At 41.5% G+C, this 19,499-nt stretch overlaps 1 protein-coding gene across 4 annotated transcripts in view; it reads right to left on the bottom strand.

Moving 5' to 3' along the window:
• The window catches only part of fam49al (family with sequence similarity 49 member A, like), a 32,349-nt gene that overhangs the window by 1,009 nt on the left and 11,841 nt on the right, over nucleotides 1-19,499 (bottom strand). The window contains exons 2-10 of one of the 4 annotated variants that reach the window (XM_071499990.1): nucleotides 17,247-17,337; nucleotides 13,337-13,416; nucleotides 8,390-8,511; nucleotides 6,845-6,950; nucleotides 3,361-3,497; nucleotides 3,168-3,245; nucleotides 2,817-2,933; nucleotides 1,189-1,268; nucleotides 673-799 (exon numbers count right to left, since the gene is read on the bottom strand). In XM_071499990.1, coding sequence (XP_071356091.1) covers nucleotides 673-799; nucleotides 1,189-1,268; nucleotides 2,817-2,933; nucleotides 3,168-3,245; nucleotides 3,361-3,497; nucleotides 6,845-6,950; nucleotides 8,390-8,511; nucleotides 13,337-13,406 — 837 coding nt within the window. In that variant the 5' untranslated portion in view covers nucleotides 13,407-13,416; nucleotides 17,247-17,337. Of the gene's footprint in view, nucleotides 1-672; nucleotides 800-1,188; nucleotides 1,269-2,816; nucleotides 2,934-3,167; nucleotides 3,246-3,360; nucleotides 3,498-6,844; nucleotides 6,951-8,389; nucleotides 8,512-11,901; nucleotides 11,982-13,336; nucleotides 13,417-15,683; nucleotides 15,891-17,246; nucleotides 17,338-19,499 lie in introns of those variants that run through there. The other 3 variants (XM_071499988.1, XM_071499987.1, XM_071499989.1) reach the window with 3 other exon arrangements.

Below are 19,499 nucleotides of genomic sequence, written 5' to 3'. Positions count from 1 at the left end.
TTCTCTTTGTTAAATCAGGTTTATCTTGAGACCCCTTTTGAGATCTTAATCCACTGGGTTGGGCCGATGTATGAATATTAATGTATTTAAAACAGCATTTAAACATACTGTAAAATGGAGCAATGACTGTCCACAGAAATGCAGACTAAGAAAATAATAATGGGTTAGCAGCTTCTAAAGGCAGAGCAAGGCAGATTTTACTGACTGTAAAGTAGAATCATCTCACTGCACAATGTGATGAACCGTCAGAAAGAAATCAAATGTTTAATGGAAGCGCATTAAGCACTGCATTAGAAATGGATGGCATGACCTGGCTTATAACCATTTTTCAATGACAGCCAATTTTAAAGGAGCTATTTATAAGTTTTGCTATGGCCACAATGCTAACGTTAGCTATGTAACAATAGCAAAACTTACAAATAGCTCCTTTAAAACTGGTAAATTGATCTACACTCCCTTCAAAATTCCTGTTTTGTTTTTTTTTATTCGAAAATGTACATCATTGTGCACATAAATATACCTGAGTATGAGACAATTTAGCCTCAAAATGTGATTTTTTCTAATGTAATAAAATGTTCATTTTAAAGGGCGTGTTTGACGGTGTTGGTACAGTTTTCCGAACAAGAAACGAGAGGCGTGTGCTTGTGTTTTGAACAGTCTGTGTGCACTCACATCAATTTTGGAGGTCTTGGCAAAAGCTCCGACAGGGTGAACATGATCATAGAGAATAATGACGCCCACCATCACCCTCATACAGAACAGCATGGTGTCTGTGTTGGTGAACCGACAGCGGTACTCCCTGGGAGAGACACAAGTGTGGAGGAAAAATTAGATAACCCAAGAAACAAAAAGTGTCTTAAATTACGCCCATAGAACAAGCTGGGACAAAATTGCCACTATTATTTGAAGGATTTTGCGATTGACAAGTTACTGATGACTTTATTCACATACAGAAATCTAGTAAAAGGGATTTTAAAATTAGCATGAAGGATGAGGTCCATCTCTTTATTCACTGAATTAGTGAATCAGTCCATTGAATTCAAACTAGAGAAGACCTCCTTTGTGTCTACTTTGAAAGGGCTTGTTAATTAAAACTTAGACTTCTGTCCTTTGCAGAGGAAGACAAGGAGAAAAGGACATGGAAGAGAGAAGGGATGAAGGAAAGAAGGGAACGTGGAAAGTACTCACGGAGTCTCCAACATGACACGACACACACAGGCCATGGTGCTCAGACAGTCTGTGGTGTCCTCTATGGGCAAGGTCTTATTCTGAAGGATGGAAAACAAGAATCAGTGCACATGAAGCTTTTCTGCATTTAATGGTTGGTCACTGAGAATAACAGCCCTTCCCCTCTACTACAAATCACCAACCATGTTCCTCTGTAGCTGTGTGCTGATTGGGCAAAATGTTCCACCACAAGGTGGAGACAGAGCACGTCTGCAGAGTTCAGTAAAAGTATCAGGACAGGAGAGCAGCTTTGCTGAAAGGCAATCATGACCAGCGTGTCCTCTAAATGTTACATGAGTCTCAAAGGTATTTCTCAAATGTCTGTTCCATCAAAATGCACTGAGGTGTAAAGTCAGAGAAAGACTGCTGCGTTACTCTAAAATACTGTTATGACAGCAAGGGAGAGGAGAAGAGGGGAGTTTTCACGCAACGGTCCAGCGAGGGAACTTGAAGTGAGGATTCAAGTGTACAAGGGAATAAATGGACTAAACACTATAATGAATCATATACCAAACTGAGAAATAATAATGTAGCTTAAATGTGACCAGGACTGTGCAAAGAAAAAACAAAGGTGCAGGTGAGGTGATCAATAGAGGCATATTATTATTTATAAATCCCTTATTAATGTTTGATTTCACTAGATATGGAGTGTTTTTTTTTTGCATTTGTAGATAAAGGTTTGATAAACTTTAATTTGTAAACTGACTAATGACTGAACAGACTCTGTATTGATAGGTGATAAATTATTGGCTTCAGTAAGTGGTGGAATGTAACTTAGTACATTTAATCAAGTGCCGTACTAGTATTGGTGGTGCTAGTATTTATATTTTGTACTACTATACACTTGTACCTCACCACAGTTCAGAGGGAACTTCATTTACTCGTCTGCTCTATAGTTACTCGTTAGTTTACATATAAAGAATTGAGATATTACTTTTATTAATTTTACTTTATAGTGTATAAAATGTAATGCACTGTAAACACCCATACAGCCTGTAAAATGATTACAGATTAGTGCCAATTTAACCAACTACAACAGTAAATTCCTACTTACACACAAATGCATCAGTAATAATAATTCAATAATGTAATATAGAACTGTGTGACACTAACAGGAACCTTTTTTCTGTTTTGAGCACATTTTGCTAATAACACTTATAGACCTTTACTTGTTCTACGTTGTGGTTACTGCTTTTTTTTTTTCAAAGTTATATTTTTGGGCATTTTCATGCCTTTATTTGACGGTGAAAGTGGGGGAGTGATATGCAGAAGGTCCAGCCAGCTGGGAGTCAAACTGGGGACCTGCCCACGTGGTATGCACCCTAACCACTCAGCCATTGGGTCGCCCATCACTGCAGCTAAATAATCCAAATTCTTCCTCTAACATTGACCAAGGTCCCCAAGACATCATCTCCTACCTTGAAAGCTCCCTTGATTTATTTTTGAGATGCCTTCAAAATCACTTTAATGTGACTTCTGCTTCCTCTTTACTTTCTGTGACAATCTGGTCAGTTTTGCCATAACTACTCCTGGACTCAGTAAACTTATACAGGCACTGATCTGACGCTGGAAACATGGGAAGAATATACCTCTGAAACAAACTTGGTGGTGGCGTTGCTCAGAGTCTTCAGCATTGGTGTTGCCTCAGCATAGAACAGGGACATCCGATTGGCCATCTCATTGTTCACCTCATTCTCCGCTTCCAGCTGTGTGACGAAACAAAACAGACATCATGTCATCAAAAAATAGTTGTGCCACCCGGCTGGTAAAATGAGACGGAGCTAATTGTTGTAACTTGATTGACTAATGAAATATTGATTGTACACCTCCACTTGAGTCATGAATGATTGAAGAGAGAAAGTGACGCCACGCTGCTTTGGTTCATCATGTAAGTAAGCAACAGGGACAGCCTGAACCAGACCTTTTCTCCATGGACTCACCTGCTGGTTATTCAGCCTGTTCCTGCTTATGGTCCTCCTGTAGTAGCTGAAGTCATTCTGAATGGCTGGGTTTGTCATCTACATGGCGACAGAAGAGGTGATTTGCGTTTTTACAAGGCTATTCAATGCATATATTGACTTTTCAGTACAGTAAAAGGTCAGTCTGTGAGGGCTGAAGAATCGATCCCCTCACCTTTAGTTCATCAAAGCTGAGCGTAAAATGAAGGATCTCAGCAAACTGTTTGGCCAGGGCCTGCTCTCTCTCCAGATGTTGCATGGGAGCGTACGGCGGGCTCGTCAGCGCTTCCAGCAGGCTGCGCAGGGCATTCTCTGCAAGCATACACGCTAGAAATTCATATACACAAGCTGGAAGCTGCGTTCAATACTGTTACTATACAGGCTTTTATCTGTCATGTTCAGACTGCTGTAATTCTCTCTAATCTGGCCTGGATCAGAAGTCTCTTTGATGTCAGCAGCATGAAAAACAAAATGAAGCAGCAGCAGCAGCAGCAGCAGGATTTTAACTGGTACAAACAGATTAAAATCACTTCACTTCTGTCACCTCCTCTGTGGATATTATTGGATACCTGTTGGGCTTTTTAGAAATGCACCCAGCACTTTGGGATCTGGCCTCAGGCAGAATAATAGACCTTTGGATCCCCAAAGATAACAAGCCTCAGGTTCTCAGACCCTTCCGGCTGAGATTTAACATTTAAGGTGAGCAGAAAATTTAACATTAGACCCCAATGGCTCTGGAACAACACGCCTGTGAAACTCTGAATGTGGAGTTTTATTACTTCTAAAAATTTTTAGCACGGTTGGTGGCATGGCTGTAGTGATGGTGGTGTGTCGGTTAGTTGGTCCACCAACTATCAAAATCGATGCAGCACAACTAAAGAGGTCCCCTTTTTTATTCCATGCATTCTTATTCCTTGTTAAAACCTGATGCCTACATTACCCACAATGCAACTTGACCACTGACAGTCGGGTTGGAGATTCTAGTGTATTGTAGTAGAAGTAATGTAACCCCAAGCAGAGATGAGGAGTGGGCTACAGCGGTCTGATAAGCTAACTCCACACCCCCAGCTGTTTCGTCCTCTTCGGACTTGTAGTCTCTGGTGACAACTGACCTCAGAGCCACAAAAGCCTTTGCAATTTTTTTTCATATATACAGTCTTACTCCTCAACTCCTGTAAACAGACATTATGTGGTTCCCTTTAGTTATTTATGTCCCTCTTTAGCCGATCAAAATGTGAATTTGTCCATTGCTATAGTTAAGCTAATGACGTTCTCATCAGCCTCAGCTGTGCTTTATGTTTAGCACTAATTAGCAAGTGTTAACACGCTAATAGGATGGTGACCATGACAAACATTGTACCTGATAAAAATTCAAATATTACAATTGTACAGTAAGCCTCACAGAGCTGCTTGCATGGCTGCAGACTAATCTTGAAATGTCTCATTACAAAACTGTACATATAACATATTGCAATAACTAGAAAAGACTTAAATGCAATGTACAGCATCAAATGACTTGTTAAAATGAACATTTTCACAGTGATATGTTTAGAATTTACTGACTGAAAAAATGAGAAATGGGAAGAGATGTGGTTTCATTTACCAACCTCTTTCACAAACTCTTTCTTTCTTTTCCTCTTTATTTATTTCACTGTCTCACATGTCACTTAGCACGGTACACAGTCTCACAGAGCTTTTAGTCTTGCTATGACTGGAGAGTTAGTTTGACCTTTTTTTTTTTTAGGTTCTGCAGTTCAACAGTGCTCTATTTGCCTTCTAAGACCACAGGCGTTAATGATAAATTTCCCTCTACAAGACAAACTAAATGAACGTATACTGTTAGTGGTAATCCACAGCGATCATATCGCGGGTGATCATACACCCTGAGCGTCCTTGTGGTCACTGTATCAGTGACCATACGTGTCCCTTGTGTCATGTACACTACTGAAGCACAGCCTTTTCCTTGCTGGGCTGTCTGTAACAAATCAGATCTGGACCTCAGAGGCTGTATGTAGTAGTAATGCCTCAGAACAAAGTCTCCAGAGGCCCCATCCCTTCCTCTGCATTAAAAATGCAGCAGGGCCTTCTATAAATACTGCACTGAAGTGTTTCATCTAAAGGGCCTGGGCAGAAACCCCACTCTCCCCCCTGCTGTTCGCTTAGTGCACAGTCCTTATACTGAGCCACCGGTTCCTGAAGGTATATACTGACAGTGTGGATGATGAGACACTGCAGCTGTTTGTTTACTGTACACTGGACCTCTCAACTTCTTATTTTCCCCTTTGATCAAATACATAAATAAAAAAAAAAGAAGGTGGTGCTAGAGGTGAAAACAGGAGGGATGTTCTCGTCTGTACGCTCCTTCTTATTAAGATTTGTTCCCTTTCTCTCCATGAAGAGGGAGGTAAGGAGATGTCCACAAGACATCTGTTGTACTGTATCTCGCAGATACATTAGTGCTGCTACATTATCATCAATTATTAGTCAGCCTTTGTTGTATGTAAGCTGAGAACACAACGTCCATGAGATCGAAGTATTATTGGAAGGCAGAGCAGAGGCGGCAGCCAAACTCCATTCCTCTGCACATACTTTCTCTCTCTTTTTCTCTCTACTCTGTCCGTCTCCCTCTCTGTGCTGGATAACCATTTAGCACAGTTTCCGTAGCAACGGCTGCCTGGCTGCTGGGTCAGGATGCTGCAGAGATGGCTGAGAGGACATCATGGTGTATGTGTGAGTGAGTTTGTGTGTGTGTGTGTGTGTGTGTGTGTGTGTGTGTGTGTGTGTGTGTGTGTGTGTGTGTGTGTGCGTGTTAAGGAATGCTGCTGGACTGAAATTTAATGTAAAATCTCAGTGGTGTTACGTGGCTAAACTGAAGCAGCGCTGACAGCACAGGATGAGCTTCTCGCAGCTGTTTGTAAAGATAAAAGACCCCTTCGCATTACCTTAAGATGCACCTCGCTCTTATTTAAGGTTCAGTGACACATATACAAAGTCTACACTGAGCTGTGATTAAAATATCTTTCTCTTACTTGTATTTGCCACAAAGTGTTAACAGTCCTGTCTGTCACATACAGTACATGTCAAACGTCTCACATCCTGTAACTGTTGAATAGCTGTCAAAAAAAAAAAACGAACAATAGCTAGTGTTGCCATGCAGTAGTAATCTGTGAGGCAAGCGCTGAACATGTCAGCAGTTCTTTAGAATATATAACACCCCTAAACACCCTTTCCTACATAATTCTGTTGTGACAAAATGTGACAAAGCAAAGAAAGATGTTGCAGCTTTTGTCAGAATAGAAGAAAATTTCATTACAGAGCAAAGAGACATGAAAGTGAGCGATGCTCCTCTTTCGGTTTGCATCCTCATCTTCTATTGCTGTTACATTTCTTGTAATCTTCCTCCCTTATACTGACTCTATACCCATACAGCACTTTCACTTAAGATGAAATAATGCACCTTTTAGCAGCCACAGTGAAAGCCTTGCTTCTTTGATAACCGCCTGGCTAACAGTAAATACTTTTTCTAAATTTAGGTCCAGACTATAGCTGCTTGCAGCAATAATTTCAGCTCTTATTGGACCTTCAATATGCCCACCAGAGAGAGTGTTACATCATCTGAAATTGCTGTACAGGCTGTATATAATAATGGCCATGCTCACCCAGCCGGAGGGAGAACTCATAGAACCTCTTCAGCTTGGCCACCAGGGGGCAGACTGCGTTCCAGGCCTTCTCCTGAAGAGCGAGGTCACCTGGGTTCTGGATGGCCTGCGGGCCGGGAGCGCAGGCAGAAAACACAGATGTTACTCTCCAAAAGTGATCTAAGAACCTCCCCATCTCTTTGATCCTCTCTTCCTTAAAGCAATTTTTCACTTGAGTAAAACATTTTCACTTCATTCAAATTTAATAGTACTTCCATACTAAAGTGATTTCAGTTCAGCAAAACTGAAGTTTCATAGAGTCCTGTTAAATGTCATTTACCAGCAAAACCTGATTTAGATCAGCAAACCACGTTTCTGATACTCAAAACTCACCTAATAACATATAACCTTATTTGGAAGAAATTATTAGTTATGGTTTACCAAACATCCTATTGGCACACAACAACGTATTATGATTACTGTCAAGATAATACTGGTGTTATTAATATGGTTTCAGTTCCCCTCTTAATAATTTCCAAATCTCTATTTGTGTGGCACTCAGCCCATTTGTTCCTATTGAAAATGTAAATTGAAAAAAATGTGTCAAAAATATATATACTTCCATTTTTAAAAAACGCCAAGTAATTTCCTGAAACAGCTGAGCGCTGTCGTTTTTAGCAAGAGTGATTTAAACAGGAGCAGATTGGGACTATTTTCAGCTGTGGATTAATACACATTTGCTTGTGGGTCACTGATTTCAACAGAGTTCAATGGCACAGAGGAATAAGATACACCAGGCAACAGCCAAAACTTGTTAGTGGTGTTAAAATCATTTTTGGTTTTGGTCTTTTCATGACATTATTTGACAACAGAAATATAATCTAGAATGTTGCCGGATTTATTCTTCAGTGCTTATCTGATCATATCTTTTTTGAAAAAAGTGATCTCAAGTATGCTAAAGCAATATTCAGAATTTTTCTCCCTGGTGAGATTAATTAAACATAAAATATTCCTTTAAATGAGTAGTAGTTAGAAATCTTCTGCAGGTACACATGTTAAAAGCTATCCACCCTGGTGAAATACATTTAGGAGGATGAGTTTGTTCTTAAGGAATACTTCCAAGTCCTCAAGGTGAGGAAGCAAGCAGAGGAAACGATTCAGCACTATTTGTTAACGAGCGGGACAACACCAAGCGCTGAGCAATCTGCAGCGATCGTTCATGCTCCAGAGGGAACTGGTTTGCAGTAATGTGACGCTGAGGAAAAGCTGAACACACTGCACGGTAACTGGTGCTCATCACCACCAGCACACCAGCTTTCCAACCGACGATATTTATGCCTCCACCGTAGCGCTGCCACTAAAAACAACATATTGCATGGACTGTTTGTTTGAAAAAAATGTTTTCACACATTTCTGTCTCTGCCTGCAGTGTATGCATGGTACGCTACATGTCAGAATTTCACCCTGGCAGGCCATGTGAATCACACACGAGTGTTATTTTTTCCGCTGTGGCTGTGGCTCGTCAGTTTATTGATGTTCAGCACTTATTGACTGCTTCGTGCTCACTTCTCGTATCTCCTGGCCCGCGCCATTATAGGACTGCAGCTCGGCCAGGATCCCATGAGCCTCCTCCAGCACAGCGCTGACCTGGTTCCACACGGCTGTCTCTGCCTCCGTGGGCTGGGCATCTGGGAGGGGAGGAAGGAAGGAAAGTACAGAGGGAGAGAAAGAGGAAGAGAGGAGGTGGAGGGGGGGAGAAGGAGAGGGAAGTGAAAGTGTGATGTAAGGCATGGGTAGAGATGAAAATAGTGAGGGGAGGTGGCAGAGAAGAGGGAAGGAAAGATGGGGGGGGGGGGGGGGCAGAGAGTGACGAAAATGTGAGGAAGGAGAAGAGAAGATTTGAGGAGAGACGGAGGTTAATGGTGGAGGAAGGAGCTGAAAAGATGATATCCTAGAGGGCCAGATAAAAACCTGATCACTCGCTACATGACTGCAATAGAAACAACATGTCCCCACAAGTGGTAATTACTGCATTTCATCGTGTTAGTGGACGTTGCAGCCGTACTCATCTGAGGTCAAATTCTGGCCAGTAAATGAATGATCCAATTTATCCATCGGACAATTATATCAAGAGACCTGGGAGCCACACTCTGTCACACAGTGAGGTTTGATTGCAGTGTGCGGTCACCCAATGAGGACCGGTCGGTTTCACTTTAGGTAATCATTTGGACGAGGATTTTACAACTAACAATTTAACATTTTGACGGTTTTCGGGTGGTGTAAAAGTGCCTGAATTGCACCACTTGGACGATGTGTCTGACTCCTGAACTGTAATCGTCTCCACTGTCCGTTCAGCAGATACAGGCCCAGATAGGTGTAACTGTCCCTTCAGATTGATGTAATAGTCTCATCCATCTTTTTCTCGCTTTCTATTTCCACCCTCTCCACTTCTATGATTTTTTTTTTTTTTTTTAGTGCCCTTGAGGTTTGATTGTGAGAGATGTTAATACAAACAATCAGTGGGGAGGACAACCTCTGGGCGTGCTCACTCTTCTCACTTTCTCTGTTTCACACATAACAGCACGCATACAGTAAACTCATTGTTTTTACCGCAGGGCACCTCCCAGTCACACTTCTGCATCATGTGGCTTGCTGCATGCATACAGCAGGGATTAAGTGTGTGAACGACGCAATTTAGGTTGTGTCGTCTTGAGTCACCATATGTGTTTGTTTTTTGTTTTTGTTTTTTTTCTCTTCTAGCTCGATGTATGACTCAGGTATGAGGTGGAAGTGGGAGAGTGACCCTGCAGTTCTCTACATGAGGTGGCTCTGCTGATTATTTCTGCACCCTGAGGCATTGCCTCCCTGCAGAGAAATAGTTAATCATGGCATATTTGCTATCCTACATGCACACCGGCTGCCGTAATAACCACAGCAAGCGTTGTTATTTTAGTGTTGACTTCTCACTGATGTTCCTGCATTCTTCTGGTAAACAGCTACTTGGTAAACAGCTGCATATTTTGTTTACTAAATGATAAATAAATTAGCATAACTTATAGTATGCCCCTTGTATTGCAGGAATAGGTTGGATTATTGTCAAGTTAGGTCAGAATATTGATAACACTATCACATCTGCTAAATATGAACCTGGAGCCAGGAGACGGCTAGTTTGGCGTAGCATAAAGACTGGAGGCAGGGGAAACAGCTAGTCTGGCTCTTTCCAAAGGTTTTGTCTTCGCTTTCAGTGCCTGAAGGGATGTACAGGGGTTTAAATGCTAAATTATTTCTTGGACGGGTGCAGTGACTCCCTGTAGTTTCTGCTGGATGCTTCACTACTTCACAGACATGACTACACTCCAGGAAGTCACTGTGCCCCACCAAGAGGTAGTTCTAGCTCTTATGCTATGCTGTATGTCTGTAACTTTGAAAGACAAAATTTAAAAAAACATAAACACTTTTTAAAAAAATTAAGTGTGTAAAAACGCTTCTCCTGGGTCACTTTAATTTAGTAGTTATGTGAGGATGAATGTTCACTTCCAACGTTGGACATGTTGGCCAACAATAACTCCAAACATGTTTTCATGTGTTGGACAGAAACTTAAAATGAAAAATTATCCATGTTTTTGTAATTTGATTTGGTTTGGTTGGTTTTAACGTAGACTATAACATTCAGCCATTAATGGCTACATGAGACGTCACTATGGAGTTTAAACCAAACTTTGAGCTGTGTGACAGAGGTGACTATGTCTCTGGGTTGTGAAGGAGAGCTCACAGATGGCACGTGTGTGTGTGTGTGTGTGTGTGTGTGTGGTGGGGGGGTCTGAGTCATTCCATTTGCTTTTGAACTAAGTGAATCATAGGCCTAATAAATGAAGGGGAAATTCAACCTATTTGACAGCTGATGTGTCTTGCCAGCAGTGAGCTCTCCCACTGTAACATACAGTCAGTAGAGGAGGAGGAGGAAGCCAGCTGTTAGGGAGGGAAAGTGCTTGAGGAGGGGCAGAATATGTTGGAATACACTGCAAAATATCTTCCTCTTAACAGTTCATCTGGTCGTCTCATAATCACTTACAAAATCTTCGCTGGGATTTATTTCTTTTTTTTAACTTTTTTTTTTTTTTTTTTTTTTTTGCTAAAGGTAAAGATTCAGTTGACAGTTCAGCACAGCTAGCAATATATAGCCATGCTAGCAGCTTGGTGTTTTGAGCTAATTAGAAAGTATTAGTATGCTAACACATTAAACTGAGATAGGGATCATGTTAAACATTACATCTGCTAAACATCAGCATGTTAGCTTTGTTATTATGTGTATGTTAGCATTTTGCTCAAAGCACTGCTGTGCCAAAGCAGAGCCTCATGGAGCTGCTAGCATGGCTCTTGTTGACCATTTTGGCAAATGACTTGTTAAGATGGACATTTTCACACTGTCAAGTTTACAGTTCACTGACTGGGAGAAGGAGAAGAGGGGGGATAGAGGTGGTTTTATTCACCAACCTCTCTTTCTTTCAGTTTCTTCTTATCAGTTTCACTCTCTAACACACATTATTTAGTCCTACACACACACACACTCACTCACAGATAGGTCAGACACACAATAGGTCACACAGTAGAGGATGAGGAGATGAGGAGGTGGTGGGATGACGATAGACTTTTTGTTAGCCATCGTCATCCCCGAGCAACAGAAACCCACACAGAACTGGCATTCACTGTTTATTTCTCCACAGTTTTTGTGGCTTAGGAGACGAGATCAAAGCATTATTGTTGTCATTTTGCCACAGCGTCACCATGCCATTGTGCATCTGTCTGCGTTTAATAAGATGTGGAGTGTGTGAATAAGACCCTTTAGAAGGAAGCCAAATGACTTTCAAATGCCAGTCCCTGGAGCAGAAATCAAAAGATAAAGAAGAGAGTGAGGAGGAGAAGAGCTGAGGAGGGGGGGAAAAAAAGGGTAAATAAGGACGTAAAGATGACACAATGGTCGGCTAAGATTGATGGAATGGGGGGGGGGGGGGGGGGGGGGGGCAAAGGCAACAAAGAGAAAGGGAAAACTCAAAAAAATAAGAAGCGGATGGTCTCACGTTCAAAGTCAAGGAAAACTATTGGGCCATGCTCAAGTTCGGCGCAAGCCAGCACTTTCAGGAGGTTTCCCATGAGCCCCCTGGAACAGAGAGAGGGGAGAAGTCTGTGGGTGATGAGGGGATGGGTGTCGGGGTTGTGCACACGTGGATGTATGTGTGTGAGTGAGCATGTGAGCTGAGTGTGTCTGTGTGTGTGTGTGTGTGTGTGTGGTGTTTGAGAGTTGAAGGTGTCAGGGTGGGGACTGAGTGAGAGGGGGTTGCTGGAATGGCATGATGGGAGTATGTCCTGGGTGAAGCATGGCGACATGGACACAGGGCTTCTTTAATCCCACTCTTATGGTATTGTTTATACAGAAAACGTCCTCAATTTGGTTGCAGTGCAATGATAGCAGTCTTCAAGTTTAAAGGTGAAATGTTACAGACAATGTGCTTGGAAAATCTAATTAAAATCTATAATCTGTACCTATTTTAAAAAAAAAACAAAAAAACAATAAATAGAAGAATTCACCCCTCATTTTCTAACAAATTTTTTTTCTCCAAACAAAAAATAAATTAACTGAGAGAGAATGAAAGTAATCTGGAAAAAAAACATTTAAAAAAGAACAAGAGGCCTAAGAATAATAAGAATAATATTCTATGTAAAATGATAAAACCTATTATATTCACCTTTTTTTTGACAAAAAAATCTATTTGGAATCAGCCTTAAGATCGTCACCTTAAAAACAAACTACACAGTAAATAAATCTACACCAGCGTGTCCCCATTTGTGGGCAGGTGTTAACAGAGTAATAAGCGCTTGGTGTCAGAAACTTAACAGAAAACTGGGGCAATGAAACTTTAAAAAAAAATAAGAGTAAAGAGAGGTAGTCAATAATAAAACGATGATAAGAAAACAATAAGATAATAACAATAATAATAATATTAATCAAATAATCAAATGGAGCTCTCTTGTTTGTTTTATTCATTTCCAATTTAATTTCTGGTCTGAAAAATACACATTTACATGTCTAAGGACTAAAGGCCTGATGTACTGTGTGAAATACAGAATATATGTTAATCAGTTGTATCTTCCTTCTTAATGAGATGTTATTTGAGGACAGTGCTATTTCAGAGATAAATTGACTCTTCTCTGAAAATATATACTGGTTTTGATTCATACTGACGCTTGTTTGCCTCACTGTTATTACCTATACACCATATATTTACTATCATTGGACAGAATATCTCAAAAAACTGAGAGTGGGACTAGAGAGCGACTGATAATGACAAACCACACCCACAACAGCACTCCGTCACACCACCATCAGCTCACGTCCAAATATACCTCCCCTGACCCCACCCAGCGACCTCCCAATGAACACCTCTGCCCCACACACACACGTGCGCTCACATTTCAAGCACACAGACACGTGCACACAACCCGGTGCTCACTTACTTTCAAAGTCCAGGAAAAAATGTGGACAGTTCTCTAAATCCTTGCCAAGGACCTTAATGAGGTTCCCCATGGCTGGCGACCTGGACGGGAGGAAACAACAAAATGCATACAGTACGCAGAGCCTGGCAACCCGCATGAAAATACACAACATGCACATGGAGAACACAGCAGGTTGTGACTGTTTTAGTTTTTTACCCATCTGCACTTGCCTAATTATCCCTTCTTCCGCTCCTCCTCCATCCTTCTGTCTAAGCAATATGTCCAGAGCAAAGTCAGACATTCCAGTCATAAATGACACTGATCACAGTTTGCATCCAATACACTACGTATGCTGTATTCAATTAGAGGGGGGCCTAGGTCCAGTAGAGAATCATTTAGCTCACTCATTGGGAGTCACTAGACCTGAGCAGTGGTTTTAATCCATTTACATGACTATAGTAACCTAATAAAAGCCTGCTATGTATGGGCTACTTTCTCCTAATGCTCTTCATGCACAGCCGCCTATAGATACTTTATGACAAGCTCTTCATACTTCATACCCGAAGGGCAGATGCCAGCACTTTATGAAACCAATGATGCAAGCTTCATTAGATTATCCTGCAGGTCAGACGGGCAGGATATACAGGTCTACATGCTCACATGTTCATCCACAGCACCAGACTAAACAACAGACAGTGTGTCAGGAGTTTCAGAGAGTCAGACCAGGTCCCTGGCTCCAACCTCTCTAATCCCATCTGTTGGGCCAAATATTCTTCAAACAAAGTCATGAGCTTGAATATTTCACTCAGTGTGAACAATATACAGCTTCAATAAAAAGCTGGAACAAGCGGATGCAGAATATATATGTGATATTGTCAGACTAAGCATGGTTTCTTGCCGGGAGCGGGTGGTGTTGCTTGACAAAAGCTTTGGCCATAACTGCGTTTACAAGACAAGAGGTTGTGATACGCTCTTAATGCAGCTGTACATCTTCATGGCAGATTGGAGGCTACAGTGTCAGTAACTGAAAGTGACAGGGCGGGCTTAGGGCTAGCTGGTTAGCGTGCTAATTTCGGTAGAAGAAAAGACGTGATAGAGACAACAGTTAACATTGCTGTTGCTTGCCACCACTGGAGACAGGTCTTTAGCTATGTAGCAATAGCAAGACGTACAAATAGCTCCCTTAAAGACAGTGCTTAACGGGGAAATTTAAGGAACATTGGAGAGGATTGGGAAGCCGTGTGTGTTTGTGTGTGTGTGTTGCATAAAAAAAAAAACACAAAATAAACACAAAAATCAAGTGAAATAAAATATATTTCAAAAATGATTCTCAGCTGTGCGAGTATGAAAGCCTCCCCCCTTAATCATCCTTTATCAGCCAACCCCCCGTCTCAATCATAGAGGGACTTCGGTAGCAGAAGGTAGACAGCTGCCAAGTTTCACTTCCTCTGCCGTATCCTCTGTGTTTATGTGCTATGTTAGCACACATCAGTTTCTTCCTGTGAGAGTGATTTATGGCCAGAATTAGCATGTTTACAAGATGGCACCCTCCTGTAAAAAAAAAATTATAATTAAAAAAAAAAAAAAAGGTCTTTTCAGTGTTACTCAGCAAGAACGGGTGTTGCAATGCAGCAGTGAGGTACACATAAGGAAGGGATGGAGTTACGCCGTCCAGTCGCTGAGACAGCTCACTGACATTCTCCAAGGTAGCAGTTTCTCTTTCAGACTAGCACTGCATCTACTGTATTATACGTCTACTCTATCTGCAAAATCTGTCGGGAGGCTGAGAAACAGAGCTGTATGCTGAGTCACTGCTCTAACCTATGAGCATCAGTCCAAAGGTGTAAAACACACCCTGTCTCCTCCTGACTTTTAGACCACCTGCTCCAAGACGCACACCGAACCGACTCTATGAATATATGAATAACAGATTCATATCTTCGGCCTGACAAGGTGATTGCAAAGGCAAAGTCAAGCCGAGATTCATATCGGAGCCTTGCATGAAGCAATGAAAGCTGTCTGACACATGAATAGGTGTGTGCTAGCGCAAGCCTCCCAGCAACCACACACACATTTACACACGTACATCGGGTCTGGAGCAGCATGTGGTCCATCCAGAGAGCAGAGCTCGGCTGACGGTTGCCAGGATACTGTTGGCCTGGCAATATCGTCTGCTCGTCTCAGCAAGAAGATGTGGAAAAAAGGCATCCAGCTTGCTCACACACTGGGAGCTGATGCATCAATCTTTACTATTTGAACCAAAATCTGTCTTTAAGAACACATCTGGTGAACACGAAGACGCACTTCATAGAACCTTAAAACCTCGAAAGAAACCAGCCGGCAGCCTCTCACACCTCTCTCTTCTTACCCTCTTTTCCTATAAGTGCTTTGCCTCTTCCTTTATCCTCAGTTTCTTCACCCTGCTCCTCTCTTCCTGCTCCTGTCCTCGTCCTTTCTGCTTTGTGAAATCGCTGCTGCGAGTAAATCCCAGGTTAGCCCGGCTCTTAGCGATATCTGGAGTCCCACGGTGGCACTGGTTGCCACTCTCTGCTTCTCTTAGAGACTGATGTGAACTTCTGCTCTCGCTCTTTCTCTCTCTGTCTCTCTCTCTCTCTGTATCTCTGTCCACTTCACACTTCTCTTTTTCAGTCATCTATTTAAAGGCCTGTGGTTTTCTCTATTCGCTCTGTGCGCTAGATGCTGCTCTTTTTTTTTTTTTTTCAAGCTCTTTTTTGCTGAAGAGTATACTCTGCTGGGTGAGGATGTTGGTAGAAAAAGCATACAGTATAATATGTTCAATGTTATATTCATTTCCGTCTTTCTCCTCTGGCTGTACTGTGGCCTATGTGTGTTTGGTATCTCTTCAATTCATGCGCAAATAAAGAAAACTCCTTCTCTCTTTTCGTTTCTGACGTCAGAATGGGTTCCTCAAAAATATCCCCTCCAGCTCTCCTCTCTGCCTCACTTCTCTATTTCACCACTCAGCAGCACTCTCCCGGCTCCTCTGGCCTTGTCTTGTCACAGCACATTTCTGTTACAGTGCCATTCAGTCTCACTGGTGGCCCAACTCTAAGTGGCAGAATGGAAACGTTGATTGTGCAGCGCAAACACACGTTTGCTTTAAACTTGTAGATTGGGTCCATAATCTACATTACATAAAAGCCACTGGGTGGATAACAGACGGTTTGGTCATTAGGACATGGCATTCTGTGAATTAGGAAGTGCGTTTGGTGGCCACTGGTTGCAGTTTCTGTTACACGCAAACACACAATGTTTGTAGTCAGCCAGCGTGAAAGTGGAGCAAAGTGCTTCTCTTATGCAACTGTGCAGCACACAGCTCTCATCTGTAGTCTGGCAAGAGAAACCAAACCGAAGGGCTCCTCAAGTCTTAATAAAGACACGGCTCAGCTCCCACATGGCGGCTGAAAAGCAAACCTGGTCCAGACTGGAAGCCAAGCAGCAGAGCTGAAGCCTCCCAGACGCCTTTCAGCTCTTACTGAAAGATTCCTCCTGTTGCAGCCCAGGAGCTTCATCAGTGTGGATTTAGTGAGCACTGCTCATCTTTGCCTAACCTCTGTTAACTCACCAATAATACCATATGAACTCCCTTTCTCCACCTGTGTCTCTTTCTCTCTGCCACTAACCACAATGATCTCTCACACTGGCTGCCTGGGTATTCACTCACCTGTGAATCAAAGCCATTCAGCAGCTGTACTGTATGGGCTACATAGCATGCAGCGACTGCACTTTCCCAGCGCTCATCTTTCCTCTCTACCCATCACCGTTTCCTTACTCCTATATTGTCCATCCATCTCCCCTCTTCCCAACTCGCACATATGGTGTTTCTCTGCCGTGTCCTTATTCTTCAGCTGTTGTTCTATTTTTTTCAGTGCATTTTTTTTTTTTTTCACTCCTCATCTTTCATTCCTACCTTCGCTTGTGTTTATCCCTCTGGAACACTTCACTGCATCAACCAGGGCTTGTCAGCTCCACACAGTGGTTACAGCATCAGCACCCACCACCTGACAAAGAGACAGACACACAGACGGAGAGAAAGGGAAATTAACATAAAATTCAACTTCCTGTACAGTGTAGAGAAAAGTGTTGATGTTGGTTTTTGGTCAGCAAGGGCAAAGAAAATATTGCTTGGACAAAGAAAGGGTCACAAAGGGCAAATAAACATAAGAGCTAAAAATAGTAAAAAAAAAAAAATAATAATTAGGTTAATGTATTTTCCTTGATTAACCTTTTAGGTGAGGATATGATTTTACTCAGCTAGCTTTGCAGTGAAACTTAATCCCCACAGATTTAACCTGTTACTATCTAAAAATGTCATCTGTCTTTACTTTAAAAAATAAATGCAATAATTATATTTTTGTTCAACTGGGGACAGCAGACACTAACTGTGAATACAATATTAACATATTAGCTAAGTTTTTAATATAGTGAACATGTTAGCATACACCTGCCTACTTAGCAGATATGTAGCAATGTTGACATTCAGTAAAGTAAAGTCACAGGCCTGAAAACCAAAACAATCAGCTTAAAGCAGCTAAAAAGATCTGTAGAGTTAATGGAAACTGTAGATTGGGTGATAATTCTCTTACTCCTAATAAAAATGACCCCTTTCATTTTATATTTAGTTCTTTGACAAATGTTTATTATTTTTGTTTATTACATTACATTACAAATAGTACTGATTTTAGCTAAGTGTCCCATGATGGTCTAGATTCCTTTTTTCTGTAAGAGCATACATTTGGGAAAGATGCTCTTTACTTTGCAGGACACTTCCATTGGTAGTTTAAGGTTGAGTGGTATCATTCAACCTCTAATGAATGAATACATTAGTTATAACCACGAACAAACAAATTAAGCTTATCTCATTCATTTTGCCTCTCTCACAACTCCAGTATTGTCTTAAGAGCTGCCTGGTGTAACTATTAACACTACTGCTGCTGGCCTTGCATCATCGAATCTCATCAGGAAACAGTAGACAGGAGAGAGGCAGGGGCCTTTGAAAAATAGTTGCCAGGGAAACACAGCCTCCTATTCTCATGGCAACACGTAGTCCGGTTACTGTTCAGTGTTATCAATCACGTGTGGACTGGATGGATGGATGGATGGATGAACTATACCTCTCTTAATCTCTTGAGTGTGTGGGACACCAAAGCATTGACTTTCCTACTTGTGGGGGTTGTAAACTACACCGTCCACTCCTGGAATTACATGTCTTCTACCTTACATAGGGACTTTTGTTTTGACTACATGCTCCATTCAAGTAAATTGCCTAATGCTTATTGATTTCTCCTCTCCAGGAGAGGGCAAAGGTCAAGCATTTCAGCGAACATAGTGAGGTCAAGAGAGGTGAAGACTTGAACTAAGACTTGGGAGGTTAATACTTGTGGACTGAGTTATGGTAAACTTCATCTTTTAAATGAGATTGCTCTTTCTACCTGAGTCTGACTGTATTTGTTGGTCTTCTGCCCTTTGACCTTTTGAACTAACGTGAATTCTCTGTTGACAATAAGAGGCCGTCATAAAACTGTGCAGCTGTTGTCATAACAAACAATGGTTTTACCACATCAAATTGACAGCCGACATCTAATTTTACTCCAGCTTCAGGGCCCTGACGATACGTGTTGATGGATTACTATTTTCAATTCTGCTAATCAGTTGAGTGCTTTAGTTTGCCATTTGAGCTCTAAGCCACCTGTTTGCTTTCTCAGCACTGCTTAATCTGATCTATGCAAAACCCTCAATTTCCCTCTATGTACTTGCAGTACATATACAGCATCTGGGTTTGGGATGCAACCTCATACACTTAGATCAGATTTAGTTCATCCCAATCACATTTGTACCCTGATTCTACTCCTACACAGTTTTGCTATGTTAATATACAGTCCAGTCTAACTAATGTTTTTTTTATTAGCCTAATTGTGCCAATTATTTTCTCAATTCATCATTTTAACTATAAAATATCAGGAAAGTTAGTGCCTGTCATAAAATCCATTATGATGTCTTCAAACATTTTGTTCTGTCTAACTAACTGTGCATCATCCAAAGATGATGATGATGATGTTTATGATCACAGGACACAAAAAAGCTTACATTTGCATGTTTAAGAAGCTACAACCAGCAAATGTTTCTCATTTTTCGTTGCAGGTTTACTCAATCAGATTTTTTT

The sequence above is a fragment of the Trachinotus anak genome, unplaced genomic scaffold, assembly GCF_046630095.1.
Source record: "Trachinotus anak isolate AG129_WGS33_773 ecotype Australia unplaced genomic scaffold, CSIRO_AGI_Tana_v1 ptg000016l, whole genome shotgun sequence".
Classification (NCBI taxonomy): domain Eukaryota; kingdom Metazoa; phylum Chordata; class Actinopteri; order Carangiformes; family Carangidae; genus Trachinotus; species Trachinotus anak.
The sequence above is the reverse complement of the archived record's forward strand: the minus strand, read 5'-3'. Positions and strand labels throughout refer to the sequence as shown.